We start from the raw sequence: 18424 nt of genomic DNA, 5'->3' as shown, positions 1-18424 counted from the left end.
GCAAGGCCACACCTCCTAATAGTGCCACTCCCTATGGCCCAAGCATTCAAAAACACAAGTCAATGGGGACCATTGCTATTCAAACTTCCCTTCTCTCTCTCCTCTCCCCAAACCCAAAAGACATGGGCTTCACCACAGGACCATGGGGGTTTGGTTCACCTTCAGTGGTCTCATTCTAAGCCACAGGATGGAAACTATTTACAAAATGACCACATGAGTCAAGCCTCTGACCCCTAGATCCTGCCAGCCTGCAGGGTAGCCAGTGGGAGTTCTCTCTTTAAGTGTTTATCTAATTATTCCTTATCAATTAAAAACTTTGGAGTCAGATATCAGGGTAAGCATCTGAACAATCAGAGAAGCTGTGGAAAGCGACCAGTGACCTCCCATCTCTTTTGTTTCTCCATCCAAAGGGGTCAAGACCCTCTCTAAGCCTTGCCCTACTACTTCCTGTCTCTCTATTTGTCCTCAGTCCTCCAAAACCTCTCTGGTTAATTTTGATCATCTACTAGCTAGCTCTGCCCTCTGATTCAAAGCAAACTTTACTGTCAGAATGCAATCAAAATATCACACAACACTCTCTTATAGTGGGCATGAAGTTCATCTGCTCTTCATTTTCTGCAACCCCAGAGAGGCTAAGCACAGCAGCTAGCCGTCATTCTCAGATTCTAGACTATTCCAGTTTAAGTCAAAGTCAGTGGGCTTCCACTTCCTGAGTCCCCACCTGGCTTTGCACAGAGCCTTTTTCTTTTTCTTTTCTTTTTTCTTTTTTCTTTTTAATTTTTCTTTATTAAGAAATTTTCTACTCACTCCATATTCTACCCACAGATCCCCCCTCCTCCCTCCTCCCACCCCCTGCCCTCCCTCCCAAGCCACCCTGCATCCCCACATCCCCCAAATCAAGGTCTCCCATGGGAAGTCAGCAGAGCCCAGCACACTGAGCCTAGGCAGGTCCAAGCCCCTTCCCACTGCACCAAAGCTGTGCAAGGTGTCACACATACCACAGGCACCGGACTCCCAAAAGCCTGTCCAGGCACCAGGGACAGATCCCTATCCCCCTGCTTGGGTGCCCCCCAAACAGTTCGAGCCAAACAACTGTCTTCTGTATCCAGAGGGCCTAGTCCAGTCCCATGGGGGCTCCACAGCCACCAGTCCACAGTTCATGGGCTTCCACTAGTGTGGCCGGTCATCTCTGCACGTCCTCCCATCATGATCTCTCCTCTCTCTCATCAATTGGATTCCCAGAGCTCAGTCCGGCACCCAGCCGTGGATCTCTGCATCTGCCTCCATCAGTCACTGGACAAAGGCTCTATGATGACAGCTAGGCTATTTGCTAGGCTGGTCACCAGTGCAGACCAGTCCAGGCACCCTCTGGACCACTGCCAGCAGACCAAGGTGGGGTCAACCTTGTGGATTCCCGAGAGCCTCCCCAGCACCCTGCCTCTTCCTATTCCCATGATGCCCTCATCTATCATGGTATCTTCGTCCCTGCCCTCCCACCCTGTCCCTGTTCAAGCTTGACCCTCCCATTTCCCTATGTTCTCATCCCCCACTCCTCGTCCTCCGCCACCACCCCCCACACCCAGTCCACTCATGTAGATTTTATCTACTTCTCCTTCACAGGGTCATCATGTGTCCCTCCTAGGGTCTTTCCCTGTTAGCTAGCCTCTTGCACGGGGCCTTTTTCTGTGTGCACTTGTTATATATGTGTGTCTCCTCACCCCTAATAGAAGCCTCACTTTACCATCTGAAAACATACCAAGGTCAAAAGCTACTGGACAAGGCCTCCACTATCCAGGGGCAGAGGTGACAATGAGAGTCACATCCATCCTCAGACACAAGCTGAACTCTGACAAGACCTTCTCCTTGGCCCACAGCCAGGGTGCCCTGCCAGAGTCAGTGGCTGCACAAGCTCCCATGATGATTTCCAGCAGTGGCACTGGGGATATCTCTCAATGGCAGGTCCTAGGCCCTGCCCAGCCTGCGCAGAAAGTGGCCCAGCCCATGCAGAAAGTGACCAAGCCCCAGCATCCTGCTCCAAATGGGCACCTTGAGAAGCCCCTGGAGAGAAGTGTTCTTCTGCAGAAGCTGACTGTGAGTAGGGAGGAGACCCCCAGGGAGGAAACTGAGGGAGGTGCTCTAGCTCTCATTTACACTCATCCTAAAATCAAGCAAAGGCATGGGGAAGTTGGTTCTTTGTGGGGTGTAAACAGGGCCCAGGATGCCAGCCCTCCAGAGTCAGGGCAGGATAGATAGCCCAAGTGTGGTTTTGACATCCTTACCTATCACTACAACAGGCCCTGGGGATGGGGTCCTTCCTTGATGACCAGGACACCTGAGAAGTGGGGACCAGTAGGTCCAGGCACTGATGGCCATGTAGGGCCAGCCACCTGCCACTTCACTTTGGTTACTTCTGGCTTCCCACCCAGGTCTTTCACATCGCTATTGCTTTTGCACACCTGGCCTTTGGTGGTTTCCTGCTCTCCACAGTTAAGAACCTGCACTTGGTGGTGTTGAAGTGCTGGTATCCACTCTGGGGAGCTGTCGCTGTAAGTAGGAGCCCAAATCAGTGGATTCAGGGGTACATGGGCCCTCAGGAGGCCCTGACATTGGAGGCTGGATGCAGCCAAGAGGCACAAGGCATACGCCCACTTTCCCTCTCTCTGCCCCATTCCCTCAGTCACACTAGACACAGCTCCTTTCAGGGAGCCCCTGTCACTTGTGGGCCCTGTGACCCTCCTTTAATTGAAGCATGTATGTTGGACAGGGAGACGAGCCAGTATGAGCTAGGCTCACAAGGATTCTGAGCATCCAGGCTTAGTAGCCAAAGCAACCCTAGTGCCCTCCACCCCTTTCGGGCTCTTCCTGCAGCCACACACAGTTGTGATCCTCAACTCTGTCCTCAGGACATCAGCCAGGATGAGAGACAATATCACACACACACACACACACACACACACACACACACACACACACACACACTGTTCCCCAGAGGCTCCATGCTCCTCCAGGACTCTAGGGTCCCCCAGCCTGGCCCTGAAAACTGCCTTCACACTTAGCCCCAGCTCCATAGTGTTCTCTTGGACAAATGTTTTCACCCCATCTCTAGCTTCCCTCCAGTCCTCCATCCCCACCGCCCCAGGTTAGCACCCCTACCACAGTGATAGGGCTTTCTACACATGAAGGGCCCATCGCCCTATGGTCCCTGGGATGAGAACACAGCAAAGACTCAGCATACATGCAAAAGATAGATCTGAAACATCCTAGACCACAGAGCCAAGAGCAATGTCACCCCAAGTGCAGAAGAAAGGTTGAGGGAGGGATGGTTACTGTGACCCCAGCTGTGGATCTGCATGGGGTCTAGAGGTTTGTGTCCTCCGTGGGTAAGCATGTTGAAGGGCAGAGTCTGGAGCAGGCTTTGCTCTGTCCATGAAGTGGTGTTTTCTGCCCCACCAGCCAACAGGGGTTTGATTTCTCAGAGAATGAAGGGGACTTTGTGGGTTTTGAAGCACCTCGACTTCTCTCCTTTGACCATCACACCTGGTCTGCAGTTTCTCATTTCAGGGATCTTGGCAATGACAACAAGGACATTTCCCAAGACTTCTATGGTGAGCTGGCACCCTGAGATCTTTCCCTCAAATCTAGGGGGAAAGACAAGGGCATCTGTGTACAGGGATGCCCAGGACGAGTGGTCAGGAGCCAGAGCACTTCTTCAGAATGGAAGAGGACATCTGAGAGGCTCCAGATGCAGACAACTGACTAGATTTGACAGGGAAGAAGGGGAGCCCACCCAGAGCTCCTGGCTTCTCGGGAATGACCCCAGTCACCCATCCCCCAGCTCCTCTATGAGTTGCTTTTCTCTTTCTGTGACAAAATACCTGTTAGAAAGCGACTTGTGGATGAAGAGGGTACAGTCCACTGTGATGAGGAAGACTTGGCAGTGGGAGCTGGAGGCTGCTTGCTCACATCTGAGTGGATCAGAAAACAGAGAGAAGAATGCTGGTGTTCATCTGACTCCTTTTTATTATTCATTCTGGGCACCCCTTCCCCACCCATGGAATGAATGGTGCTACCCACCTTTAGGGTGGGTCTCTCCTCGTCAGTTAAACCTCTCTGGAATGCCTTCCCAGACACATCCAAAAATGTGTCTCCTCAGTGATTCCAAATCCACTCAAGTTAACAATGAAGACTAACCATTGCAGCTTCGTTCTAAATCTATCAATCTCCTTTTTTACTTATTTATCTTTTCACTATTTCATGCTTCTGTATTATGTACTTTGATCATATCTCCCATTTTATCCTCTCTTCTGCCTTCCCCCTCCCATGAAACCCTTCCTTCCTCCCTTCAAGTTTGCTTCCTTCTTTCATATCTTTTCTTTGTTGGTTTTGTTTTGTTTTGTTTTGTTTTGGGTTTGTGACCCATTGTGTTTTAATTAGTGTTGCCTACATGAGCATGGGTGGGTGTTATTTACTGGAGCAAGGGCAAATCTAGCAAGTTTTGACTTCACTCACTATGTAGCCATCCAGACCCTAAGCCAGGAGCCTGAGGACCTCCTAGCTCTGCATCCCTTCCCCAAGTCCTAGGGCCTGCTTCTAGATAACCCCTCAGCTCCACACTTTATCCAGCCTACACCCTCTCTTAGCTCACTTCTATCCCCCTCGACTCTGATCTGGGGGAGTCATCCCAAGCTGTCTCCTCTCAGCAGCCCAAGAGTTTGTTCTGGAGTATAAGTCATCGAGCTTCTTAGTGGGGAGTGTAACCCAGCAGAGGCAGAAGAAACCTGGCAGAGACCTGGGTGACAGGATGGAGGCCCATTTCAGGAGCCCAGCAGAATAGATTGGAGAGGAGGGGAGACCCTGGGGTATGAAGAGGCAAGACACCTTCATGCTCTTCCTGCCCTTCCCTGTGATGCCCTCTGGTTGTTAGACTCTGACAGTTGGCCTACCTGACATAGAATGGCCATTGGGTAGTGTGTCATGATGCATCCTTCTTTCCTATAAGCCTCATGTATCTGGCATCAGCTCTTGGAAGGACCAGTCTCTAGGTGTGGGGGAGGGTACCATAGACCAAGTTCCTGGAAGGAGAGCCTTGAGTTGGATCACTCAGCTCTAACATTTCACCTCTGCTTGCAGAAGATACTGTGTGTGACAGGAAACGTCATCAGCTTCTTGTGTGCGCTGGCAGGCCTCTTCGTCATTGTCAAGGACCTCTTTCTGGAGAGTCCTTTTCCATGGCCAATCTGGAGACCATACCCCAACAGCACAGTGAGTTCCTCTCCCCTCGTGATTCCTCTGATTCCAAGGAGCGAACAGCTTGGAGCTTGGCTGAGAAAAAGCAATCAGGCCTCAGAAAACCTGTCCTGGAACCAGGCGCTGCCAATCTGAACACATTCCTCCAGAGGCATGGTGGAAGCAGCATGCCTGACCTTCTCATGAGTCAACATCAGGAAATGGGACTGTGCTTCAAGTCGCTATGTCCAGCTCTACTTTTATACATGGGAAAATGGATGCCTAGAGAGAGGGAAGCAGCAAACCACACCCTAGAACTGCTGATTCCACAGCTAAGGCAGAGCTGGCTCAATCCACTTTGCTACCCCCATTTTATGGCAGTGAACACTGAGGTTCAGAAAGGATAAATTAGTGGCCAGAAGTCACGCAGCAAGTCTGGGTACAGTGAAAGCTTAAAGCTTTCTTTAAGCTCTCAACAGTGAGCCCAGTGCCCTTTCACTGTATCATGGATGCCTCTACACCAGGAGGAAGCAATGCCCCTCTAAGCTAGGTGCCAGGCTCCACCATGACACACGGCGAATACACATACATGCTTCCCTGGTGAATGTCAGTAGCTTTGCCCCGAGTGGTTCCCAGCTCACCCTTCACCCACCCTGCTATAAAACACACTTTCTCTCTGGGCCTAGACAACACCACCGATGAAGTAGAGTTATCCAAATGACCCTTAGGCTCACTTCCAATTCCCCCAGGGTCTTGGAAGACTCTCTGGTCCTCACACTTTGGGAAACACTCACCCAGGCCCCCTATGCACCAAGCACTAGGCATGGAGTGTGATGGAAACAGCTGCAATCCCTCAGAGGCCCTCTCTACCCTCCCAGGAGAGCAGAAGCCCTGCTGCTTCTGTTGTGGATCTGCCTGGCAAACCCAGGTGACAGGCAGGTACCAAGGAAGCCCTGTCCTATCTCCTGCCATTTGCTGCAGGTCTATATCCAGAGACTGGAGCTGACCCTGCTCTGCTTCACCTTCCTGGAGATCTTCCTGACAGGATCCACAGCCGTCATAGCCTGTAGGACAGAACGTCTGCATGCAGAGGTGAGGCCTTCCTGGAGACAACCCCTCAAGACATGGGGACGTTGGGCAGCAGAGAGCTCAGAAGGGACAGACAGCAGACAGGGGTCACAGACTGAGTACTTATGAGATATCGGGTCCTCTGTGGAACACTGCATTAGTATCCATATAATTAATATAGCCATAGTGACTCATATAAATGTAGCTTTACTTCATCTTCTCATGATCCTTTCAGGCAGGTATGTGCGTCCCACTATACAGATAAGTAAACTGAGACTTAAAGAACTCACACCACCTTCTAAAGCTAGACCCAGCCCAGCCCACATTGGCAATCCTAGCTGTGGGCGCTACTTGCCCATGGTCAGTGGGACACTGAAGGTGGAACTCTAACTCAAACCCCACCAACTAACCCCGCGGATCTTTCTCGATTAATGTTAGAGAGACAGTCACACACAGGCCTCTGGAAGTTCCCTCATCAAAGCCTCATGTGGACTTTGTGACTTCGAAAGTGACTCTGCCAAGACACACTTCGTAAATAGCTAACCATGCATGTGCTAGACCAATGGGGACAGTAATTTCTCTTTGGCAGGATAAGGATGACACCCCTCTCGTTCCTGACGCACCTGTGGAACTTGAAGGTCTCTCGATGGAGCCACCAACCTATGAAGATGTGACTCAAGGTAACACACAAATGAGCAAACTAAGAGGTGAAGGGGTCTTCAGCCTGGGCTCCCCAGACCTTCACACATCACCGTGGTCACTTCTCCCTGGCACAGACAGGAGCCAGTTCCCCTGGAAAAGGGACAAACAGTGCTATTGTTAAAACAGTCCACTTAGGAATGGGTGGTGGTCCCTTCCCCTACACCACCCACCTGAGACCCAGATACCTCAGAGCCTGAGTCAGCTGGCCAGAGCCTACTCTGCTGAATCAGAGTAGGACCAGATGCCCTCCTCGCCAGCCTCCACAGTAGCTCTTGGGTAAGCCCTCCACGTCCTAGTGGAGTTGGACTTTCCTTTGGGCCACCAGCTCACAAATAATGACACAGAGAGTTAATTGTGAAGGCTCAGCCTTAGCTTAGGCTTGTCCTACTAGCTCTTACAACTTTTTTAAAAGATTTATTTATTTATTTATTTATTTATTTATTTATTTATTTATTTATTTATTATATAGTGTTCTGCCTGAACGTATGCCTGCAGACCAGAAGAGGGCACCAGATCTCATTATAGATAGTTGTGAGCTACCATGTGGATACCGGGAATTGAACTCAGGACCTCTGGAATTGCTCCCAGTGCTATTAACCTCTGAGCCATCTCTCCAGCCCTAGCTCTTATAACTTAAATTAATCCGTTTATTTTAATTTACATTCCGTTGCGTGGCTTATTACCTCATCTCTCTGTACTGCCCGTGATGTTTCCTCCACATCTGGCTGGTGACTCCACCTTTTCCCCAGAGTTCTCTCTCTGCCCAGAAGTCCCGCCTGTACCTCCTGCCTAGCTATTGGCTGTTCAGCGTTTTATTACATCAATCACAGCATTACATCTTCATACAGTGTACAAATAGCCCACAACACCCAGCCTCCCATCCACAGTGGGTGTACAATGGCTGCCCATAGCTGGGGTGAATGGCCTAGGCTACTTTTAGGGTAATCATGAATCATAGGGTTTGGGGGCAGTCAGAAGGATGTCAAGTCAAAAAACAAACAAGGTCTCTGTTTCTGGGGCCTCAGTGTCTCCATCTATAAATGGAGGGGAAATAAGGACCACAATCCAGGAGGCTCCTGTAAGCTCAGAGACCTGAGATCAGAAGTGGAGTTCAAGATGAGATTCTAGTCTGGGGATTCTAAACCTGCTCATGCTGGTGAGCAAGCCATGGGAAGGACCTGTCTTCCTTCCCTCCCAACCTTCAGTACTCAGAGGAACTCACTCGCCACGCTGGCTTATTTATGGGCCACACTGGGTTCCTTCTGTTTCTTTAAGTTGATTTGTTTCTTATTTTAAGGTGTCTCTTTTTAGCCATAAAAAATGTTTTATAACCAAAGTAAGCCCCACCCCCCAATAACAAACACGGTGAAATTGACCATCACCAGATTCTTGACCCTCTGCCCTGACCTCACCTGCCAATCACTCTGCTGCAGCCTCCCCAAGGCACCTTGAGATTCCCCAACACACAAACACACCCTACCTCTGAGCCACAGCCACAGCCCTTCTTCACCTGGACCCTCCTGCCTCTCTGACATGGGCAGAGCTTGCTCTGAGTCTTTCCGAGGCCACCAGCTCTGGGTCACTGCTGGCCTCACTGACACTGTCCATCGATCTCCACTCCACACAGGCTCCAGGAGCTTGGGAGAGTAGTCTCAAAATGCTCACTCGTAAGTGCTGGTGTAGCTCCACACTGAAGTCCTGCCCCCACTGATGGTGCACAGGTGGTGGTAGCCTGGCTCTGGCTCTCCGGAAAGGGCATTTCAGTGGGGAGGTGGGATCAGTACATTCAAAGGAATGTCATCAACATCAGCCCTCTTAGCTCAAGGGAACCCTGTCCTCCCAGCAGCCCGTCTCCCACACAGCAAGGGCTCAGCACAGATAAACCCAGATTCTTCACTGAGTCCCCTCTAGGCACCTGGGTCCAGAGAGCACTCAGTCCTTGCTATTGACTTGGAGGAAAGGCCAACTGTCCCTGCACCCTATTTGATTCTAAACATCATTGAATTGTAGTGACATGAGTCTATTTAAGGAAATGGATTATTTATTACATGTGCATGCTAAGAGTGGGTAGCTCAGTTGGTAGAGGGTTTTCCTAGCTGAGAAACAAGCAAAGCGGATCTCTTCACCTGACCCAGCTTGCAGAAAAGGTGTGTGTTTGAACTCTGACTTCATCTACAGTTCCCATGGCCCTTGAACTTGGAATTCTGCTTTCCAACCTCATCAATCTTCTATGTTAGAAGAATCTTTGTGAATCATCTCAGTTAACCTCATGTCACAGGATAAACTAAGGCCCAGATGGGTGTTGCAGGCTCACTGAGTGTTACCCAGAAGGTGGCGTTAATGGGCAGGAGGCTGGATCCCATGTCTGATGTTATTATCTCTCTGGCCCTGAGAGCTGGAAGAAGATTTATTCTTGTGTCCAGCACCCATCCTAGCTCCCCAGATCCCAAATCTATTGTTTCTCCAGTATGAGATTCAAGCCCCACTGCCACCCCAAGACATTAAGAGAAAGCCCCAAACACAGGCCTCCTCCTCCAGCACTGAAGGGTACTTCAGCACTGAGGCCAGTCATGGATGCCTAATGGTTATTTCTTTGTCCCACAGATAAAAACTGAATTCCTACAGTGGCAAATCCATCCTCACCTCCCTGTGGCTGGACTCCAGTGTAAGACAGGCATGACTCACACAAATAAATGTACAACTGCTATAAAGAGAAACTGAAGTGTTTGAGAGTGTGATAGAAACAGAGGGGAGGTGAGTGGAGGTGTGTTAAGGGAGCCTACAGGTCCAGGTGTACAGAATCTGCCAATTTTTTTTCCTTTTTCTTTTTCGTGTGTGTGTGTGTGTGTGTGTGTGTGTGTGTGTGTGTGTGTGTGTGTGTGTGTATGTGTTTGCATGTAGTGAGTATGTATGTGCATGCATGTTTGCGTGTGGGAGGCACATGGCAGGTATGCATGCATGTGTGTGCTTGTGGAGGTTATTGATGCCGGAAACCATCCTAGATCGAATGTGGAGCCTGAGGTTTATCCTTATTCTTCCTCCTTATTCATTGAAGCAGGACCTCTCATTCTAACCCAGAGCTTGCCAATATGGCTGTCCCCACTGGCCAGCCTGCTCTGGGAATCCCATGTCACTCTGCCTTCTAAGCCTGGAATTACAGGTGAGTCACAGTGCCTACCCAGCATCTACATAGGTTCTGGGGACCTGTGCTGGCTAGGTTTATGTCAACTTGACACAAGCTAAAGTCGCCTGAGAGGAGGGGACCTCAATTAAGAAAATGCATCCACAAGATTGGGCTGCAAGCAAGCCTGTAGGGCATTGTCTTAATTAATGGTTAATGAAAGAGAGCCCAGCCCATTGTGGGTGATGCCATCCCTGAGTTAGTGGCCCTGGGTTCTATAAGAAACCAGGCTGAGCAAGCCATGTGGAGCAAATCAGTAAGTAGCTTCTGCGTCAGCTCGTGCCTCCCAAGTTTCTGCCCTGTTTGAGTTCCTGTTCTAACTTCCTTCGATGATGTGCAGAAGTGTAAGCCAAATAAACCCTTTCCTCGTCTTCTTGCCTTTTGGACATAGTGTTGCATTGCAGCAATAGAAACCCTAAGTCACAATCCAAGCTCCAATCCTCACCCTTATGTGTGGCAAGTACTTTCCCCTGAGCCATCCCCTCAGCCCTGCTATTTCTTTCTCCCAGAGACTTAGTTCTTCCCAGGCAAGACCTAAGTCCTCTCCTTCTCCTCCCTCACTTCCTCCTGGTCGCTCTTTCCTCTAAACTCCCCTGGCGCCTGGCATTGATTCTGAAGCCAAGTGCTTTGAGTGTACGAGGCCCCTGCCAAGGGCTGAGCACTATTACCCACCACGGTTCGGCCAGGAAAAATATCCCTGGGGACACATACTGGAACGTAAGGAATTGGCACATGAGATCACAGAGCCTGGCAGAACAAGGGCAGGCAATCTGCAGAGAGGCAGTCTGGAGGGCTGGAGCTACCACCACCCACAGGAGACTTCCCGAGTCTTAGAATCTCCATCCTCCTCCCTCCAGGAGGAGAGGTTTCTATGGGGGGAGACCTTCAGAACAGAGGAGCCTTGGCTCTGTTTTGCATGCCTCTCCTCAGAGGGAGTCAGGCCGTCTTGATTAGCTAAGAAAGGCTCTCTCACTTAGGCAGTTAGGGACTTGATTCCCAGCCCCAAAACATCTTCACAATAAAAGCCAGGCTCTTCTGATTGCCTGGGGAACTGGACTGTGGCATGACTTCCCCTGAGAACCTGTGAACACATGTGTATTCACTCCAAATGGGGAATCAGTGACAAACCAAAGGAAGAAGGCCAGCCAAGTAAATCAGTGAGTGTACTGGGGTCACCTGCAGGAGCGACTCAAAAGCAACTGTGCCACCAGCGTGAGAGACACAGCTGCATCCTTGGGACTCCCTGTGCAACCAACTTATCACCAGATCCAAGAGAGTCTCCTACCCCCAGTGACTGTGTGCTGCTTTACACCTCAGGGAAGGTCCTCAAGAGTCCCCTCACTCTGGATTCCCTGTGTGCTTCCCCGAGTCATAAGAGCTTGCCACCTCCTTCAGGTAGGAACGTTTAGGAAGAAAAGAATCTTGCTGAGGTCACCTACCAAAAGCCTATCATAGTCACACAGAGACAGCAGCAAGAGGCGGGTGATGAGACCAGAACCTACAGGCTTACCTCTGCAAGCTAGAGGGACTGGTCTTCAAACATCCCCACACTAAGCTTTTGATTTCAGCCACTGGCGATCATTTATTGAGTCTTACTCTGGGCCAGACACACACACACACACACACACACACACACACACACACACGGTCACATGGTTTAGATGAGAAATACAGACACACACACACACACACACACACACACACACACACACACACGGTCACATGGTTTAGATGAGAAATACAGACACACACACACACACACACACACACACACACACACACACACACACACACACGGTCACATGGTTTAGATGGTCCCCAGATGGTGGCGCTGTGTGGAGAGGTTAAGGAGATGGGCAGGGGAAGCACGTCACTGGGCTTTTGAGACGACAAAATGTGCACCACATCTAGTTCTCTTTCTGCTTCATGCTGCTGGTTAAAGACGTGAACTCTCGGCTTCCTGTTCCTGCCGCCATGCCCCTGCTGTGCTGACTTCCTTTTCCCTGATGGACTCTCATCCCTCGGGAACCCTCCACCAAATAAAGTCTGACTCCTATCGGCGACCACGGTGGGTGTTTTACCTCTGCAACAGAAACTAACACAGTCACGCACCAGACAGTGCTAGACCGGGAACCCCATAGTCACAGGCTGGAGCCTGGACTCAGATCATTCAGCCGTCTTACAATGGGCAGGTTTACGGTCTCAGGGAGAAAGTCGGGAGCCTCGTGAGGAAACTCCCCGAGGTTAAGAGCCCAGGGGAGAGGCCAGTCTTCCTTGGGTCACCCGCGGGTTACACAGCTCCCGGGGGACCCTTTTGTCACTCATGCTGGTTCCTGTATGCTGGAAGTGACTGAGCAGAGCACTGACGTTCTCTCTTGGTCCTCAAGGATGTTTGGGGAAAGGCATGTGGTTGAAGATGAAGATAGCATTCCTCGAGGGGCACATGATGAAACCCATGGTGCCAGAATCAGGGTGCGGAGCCTCATCTGACCCATGACCACTTCCGGGGGAGAAGTGAGCGGCTCCACAGGGCACCTCTGGAGACTGTAAAGTAAGCACAAGAGGCTGAATGTAGTGGTGCACACCTCTAATCCCAGTACTCAAGAGACAGAGGCAGGCAGATGTCTGTGAGTTCGAGGCCAACCTGGGAGTTCTGGGCTAGCCAAGGCTATATAGTGAGACCTTGACTCAAAAAAATAAATAAATAAATGTAAGCATAAAATCACTAGGGCTGGAGCAATGGAATCCTGAGAACGTAGAAAGGGAATCCTCAGTTCATCCTGAGATGGGGCAGAAGGGATACATGAGAAATAGATGTGTAAACTGAGTCTTGGGATAGGGCTCCTGGCGAAGTATAAAGAAAGGCATGGCACAAGAGGAACAGGAAGCGATTACACCCTCCAAATAGAGAAGACCCTGTTGCACAGAGGTTAGCACTCCAAGTTAGCAGGTGAGATATAAACCACATAGTCAAAACCATCCTTGAAAGTCCCCTAGATTGGAACCAGGGAGATGACTCAATCAGACTCCCAGCACCCATGAAAAAGCCAAGCACAGAGGCACTCATCTGTAACCCTGTCTCTGGGGAGGCAGAAACGTGGAAATCCCAGCTATGCTGGAGTCACCAGCCAGCCAGCACAGCTCAGCCACTGAACTCAAGGTGTGAAGAAAAACCATGTCTCAAATGATAAGGTGGAGAGTGATTAAGAAAAACACACAGTCAGTCTTTAACCTCCACATGCATGTACACACACATGAACGCACACTTGCATGCTGTCTTACTACTTTTCTGTTGCTATGGTAAAAAACATGGAAGGCAACTTGTAGCGGAAAGTTTTCTGTGTCCTGCCCGGTCCTGCAGCCACTCAGACCCAATTAAATACACAGAAGCTTATATTACTTACAAACTGTATGGTCTATGGCAGGCCTCTTGCTAGCTAGCTCTTATATCTTAAAGTAACCCCTTTCTATTAATCTATGGTTTGCCACATGTTCTGTGGCTTTACCGGTCTGCTGGCATGTTGCTTCTCCTTCAGTGGCAGCTGGCATCTCTCCCTGCCTTCTTCCTGTCTCTCTGCTTGGATGGATTTCCCACCTTTTTCTAAGCTGCTTTGCCATAGGCCAAACGGCTTTATTTATCAACCAATCAGATCAACACACATTCACAGCATACAGAAAGACATCCCACAGCAGCAACTTATAAAAGAAAGAGTTTATTGTTTATTATAGTTTCAGAGGGTGAGTCCATAGCCAGCATGGTAGGGAGCACAGCAGCAGGCAGGCAAGCATGGTGCTGGAACAGTAGCTAAGAGTTCACATCTCATCTACAAGACAGAGAGAGCTAACTGGAAATGCTGTGGGGTTTTGAAACCTCAAAGCCTTCCCCCTCCCAACCCTGCCCAGTGACACAATCATCCAACAAGGCCACACCTCCTAATCCTTCCCAAACAGTTCCACTAACTGGGGACCAAGTGTTCAAACATATGAGCCCATGTGGGGGCCATCCTCATTCAAACCACCACATATATGTGCACACACAGCTCCCAATATACCCAGAGAGGGGGGGGACAGAGAGAAACAGAGACAGAGAGACAGAGAGAAGCCCTTAAATTTCAAAATGTTCCAGCATGTAAAACCAAGCCCCTAAGGAAATAGCACATCCTTCCATTTCCCACTAGACTCACTCTGTTAGCTTCTAGAGAAGAAGTGGGAAGGGGTGGCTGGTTATTTAAATGTTACTTTTTTTCCCCACCCCCACCCCTCTGGCTGGTGAGAAAGTCAGAAGAAGGCATGCATAGTTGAACCTGACAGAGTTCAGTGTCATCTGTGGGATCCGCTCTGAGTTGGTGTGACCAGACCAAAATACAAGATAGGAATTGTCAGTGGTGAGGGGCCATGAAAGACATGTGGGACCTGGGTAAGAGGTCCTCCTGGGATCTAAGTTTTTCCTGGGTAGCATTTAGAGTCTAAGTCTCACCCACAAACCCTCCCTCCCTTCTGCAACTCCCATGCTTGGAAGGATATTTGCTTGTCACAACTAGAGGTACTACTTACAGGCACAGTGTAGGTAGAGGCTTTTAGAGTCCCGGGGTTAAGGGGAGAAGGGGGTGTTCAAGAGAGAGGCACTGAGTCAAATTGACTTTCCAGCAAGAGATTTCTTAACTTCGGCAGGCAGACAGGCAACACAGCATAATGAATGTCTGAAGCAGAGAGTTTCAGGCCCTCCTAGGGCCCTCATGAAGAGGACTCAGAGAGGTGTTATGCCACAGACAATGGGTCCAAGGTCAGCTGACATTACCAGGTAGACTAAGAGACATAGTGTGTTCTTGTATTCCTGGCTGAGGTGGGTGGGTGTTTGAAGAGTCCCACAGACATTTCTGAATAAGGGACATCTAGAAGAACAACAGTCTTACCTAGCATGCAATGGGACCATGGTCACATGTCCTATCTGTAACCTGTCTCCATTTAGAGCAATGGTTCTGAATCTTCCTAATGTGGTGACTTTTTGGCACAGCTCCTCATACTGTGGTGACCCCCAACCATGAAATTTTTGTTTTGTTTTTTTTTGTTTTGTTTTTCAAGACAGGGTTTCTCTGTGTAGCTTTGTGCCTTTCCTGGATCTCACTCTGTAGCCCAGGCTGGCCTCAAACTCACAGAGATCTGCCCACCTCTGCCTCCCAAGTGCTGGGATAAAAGGCGTGTGCCACCACCACCCAGCCACAAAATTATTTCAACGCTACTCCATAACTGTAATTTTACTACTGTTACAAATTATAGTGTAAATATTTTTTGGAGATAGAGGTTTGCTAAAGGGGTTGTGACCCACAAGTTGAAAACTACTGCTTCTAATGGGTCTGGAAGGGCCCATTCTTGGGGCTTCAGGGGAGAGGTGACTTGACAGTTTGTTCAAGTTGTGGAAGGGGAAAGGCTACAGCTAATGTCACCAAACTTAGAGTCACAGTCACACTCCAAGAATCCAGGCTCATCCACCTGTCCTCAAGAAGCCACTTTTTAAAATGTGGGCCTGAGGGCTGGAGAGATGGCTCAGAGGTTAAGAGCACCGACTGCTCCTCCAGAGGTCCTGAGTTCAATTCCCAGCACCCACATGGTGGCTCACAACCATCTGTAATGAGATCTGATGCTCTCTTCTGTATACATAATAAATAAATAAATCTTTAAAGAGAGAGAGAGGAAAGCAAGGTTTCTCAACTACTGAGCCAATTCCCCAGCCACTTGAAAAGCCCACTAAAACAGCCAAATTGGTAGTAAGAAGAAGAAAAAAGAGATTAATTCAATGTGGCCACATTGAGGAAAAGGACAAAGAGATTCAGTGACACCTGCCTCCAGCCCATCTCCAGGATAGGTCTATGTACAATGAAGCAGTCAGTCAGGGTCCTCAGTGTCTGGGCAAAGTGGTCTGACAAGTTATTAGAAATGTGTAAACCACACACACACACAAAGAAAAAAAAAAAAAAAACAACCCTGAGCAGAGTGGTGCCCACCTTTAATCCCAGAACTTGGGAGACAGAGGCAGGCTGATTTTTGTGAGTACAAGGCCAACCTGGTCTACAGAGTGAGTTCCAGGACACCCAGAGCTACATAGTGAGATCCTGTCTCCAAAGAAAAAACAAAAAACTTAAATGTGTGAAATCGCCTTTCCCTCCTCCCACACCCCATGCCTTCTCCCTCTCTCAGCATGAGATTCCTAGGGAAATCCCCTCTTCTTGGGGTCCGTTGTGTGAATAGTCTGACCGTCACATTGAGAGGCACACATTATCTCCTTAGGATATCCTCATTTCTGCCAGGCTGTCCACACCAAGAAAAATCTGTCTGGGTCCATGGAGTGGAAAATCTGGAGAAGTTCTGGCCTGGATGCTGGTTACTTCCACCTGCTTGCTGGCCCATCAGTCAGCTCAGGGACAAGCCTGGCACGGCTCGTTGAGTCTTCTTGCCTGTCCAATCTTATCCTTCACTCCTCCCATAGTCAGTGTCCTGCAGGAGTGCTCACCTTCAGGCAGGTTGAGTGACTTGCCCAAGGAGGCACAGCTACTGATCTAATAACGTTTGCTCAGCCAGGAAAAGAGCCGGTGCACATGAGAACGGATTTCTGAATTTGATTTGGGCAGCTTCTCTGACCCTGTAGGTATTTCTAATGTTCTGACACTAGGGGGCACTCTAAGTCCAGGTTTGCATTAATTATACAGTCGCCTTAGAGCCATGTGAAACAGAGGCTAACAGATGAGGTGTTGGTTTTTTTGTGTGAATGCCATATCCCTGATAACTTACAGCTAATAATCTCCTTAGTCATCTATCTGGACTTGTCGTAGACATTTTTTGTGTTGTTGATGTTGTCTCCAATTAGAAACATCCACTCATGAAATTCACACAGCAGGTACACAAAATCCACAGACATTAGGAAGGTGGTCTAGTGCTTGCCCAGGAGAGTGGTTGCTCCCCTCTCAAAGCCCCGTCCAGGAAAAGGGGGCCTTGGTATCCCTAGAAATTTGAAAGAAATTTAGTCTCAGCCTCTTCCCAAAGTAACTGTTTGCAATTTGACAGGAGCTCCAGTTTCAGGAAATCCAACACCCTCTTCTGCCTCCATGGGCACTGCACACGCATGGTGCACAGGCATACATGCAGGCCAAACACTCATACACATAAAATAAAAATAAACCTAAAAAAAAAAATTGTAAAGGCTGAGGAAGTTGATGAAACTTAAAAGGCTGAAGAAGCACAGAAAATTACAAGACTCGCCAGGGCCCTTTCCCAGGCAGTATAAGTAGTAATCAAGTCACCCATGATCCTAGAAGTAGCTTCTCACCATGCTCCTGAAGCAACCAAAAAAAAAAAAAAAAAAAAAACTCACTGGTGTCCCAAGCTAGACTTTTGTGGAGTGTCTTTTCCATTGTCATTAGTTTGTTGTCTAGGCCGAATAGACATTTGCTCGTATCTCCCTGGAAAAGACACACATCTGGCTCACAGCTGCTATCCCCACCAAGACCGAAGCTCATATCCAGACAGTGAGTTGTGTAATCACTGAAGACCCTTGGAAAGTCACTCTGCAAACAGGAAGCACCAGAGGCCGCCACCAGGCCAGCAGACAGGAGTATGGTCTTGGGCACTGAACGTGGCTCCTGAACCTGCCAGCAGGATTCCTGTTTTCCCTAGACTTCAGCAGATACCTATGAATCTGAGGTGGACTTGTGATTCATGCCCAGGAGGACCCACTCTGCGCAAAGCTGCCCTCCCAAAGGTAGGGGTCTGCAGAACTTAGAACATTGTGGGTCTGAAACTCCAAGCTAGTATCTCGGCTTCCCCTGACACACCCAACTCCACTACCCTGATTAATCCACTCTAGGCATTGGCTGTGGCTTTGGGATACTCTGAAGTTACAAGTTGCTGGCATGTGGTAACCTCTGATATATGTCTACTTTAGTTGAGTGGGGAGAGGGGAAGCCAGTGTCCCTTTAATACAAATTGTAACCCACATTCTTTCGGTTCAACATGGCACTGTGTGTGCACACGCCACAGAACACTTTCCCCTCTTGGCTTTACCCTACATTCCCCATTCACAAATTACAGAGCTGACTTACTGGAGAACAATAGGAAGGCTCATCCTCTATGTACTTCCACTGTTTTTCAGGTGTTGTGGTTGTGACTTTTCTTCTATGCTGTTCCCTCTGTCATTCTCTTTGCAAAAGATGACTTTCTAAAACATTACATATGTGTATCTATGTGGGGTTATAC

At 49.2% G+C, this 18424-nt stretch overlaps 1 protein-coding gene across 1 annotated transcript; it reads left to right on the top strand.

Annotated features, from left to right (window-relative positions):
- Positions 1–1809: 1809 nt before the first annotated feature.
- Positions 1810–8646, top strand: Ms4a10 (membrane spanning 4-domains A10). The gene is made up of 7 exons (XM_036178198.1): positions 1810–2091; positions 2427–2546; positions 3549–3605; positions 5131–5262; positions 6208–6318; positions 6884–6974; positions 8540–8646. Exons 1-7 carry the CDS (start codon positions 1810–1812, stop codon positions 8644–8646), a joined length of 900 nt encoding a protein of 299 aa, XP_036034091.1.
- The last annotated feature ends 9778 nt before the right edge of the window (positions 8647–18424 follow it).

Source organism: Onychomys torridus, chromosome 1 (genome assembly GCF_903995425.1).
Source record: "Onychomys torridus chromosome 1, mOncTor1.1, whole genome shotgun sequence".
Classification (NCBI taxonomy): domain Eukaryota; kingdom Metazoa; phylum Chordata; class Mammalia; order Rodentia; family Cricetidae; genus Onychomys; species Onychomys torridus.
Note: the sequence above shows the minus strand (reverse complement) of the source record. Positions and strands in the feature narration are given on the sequence as shown.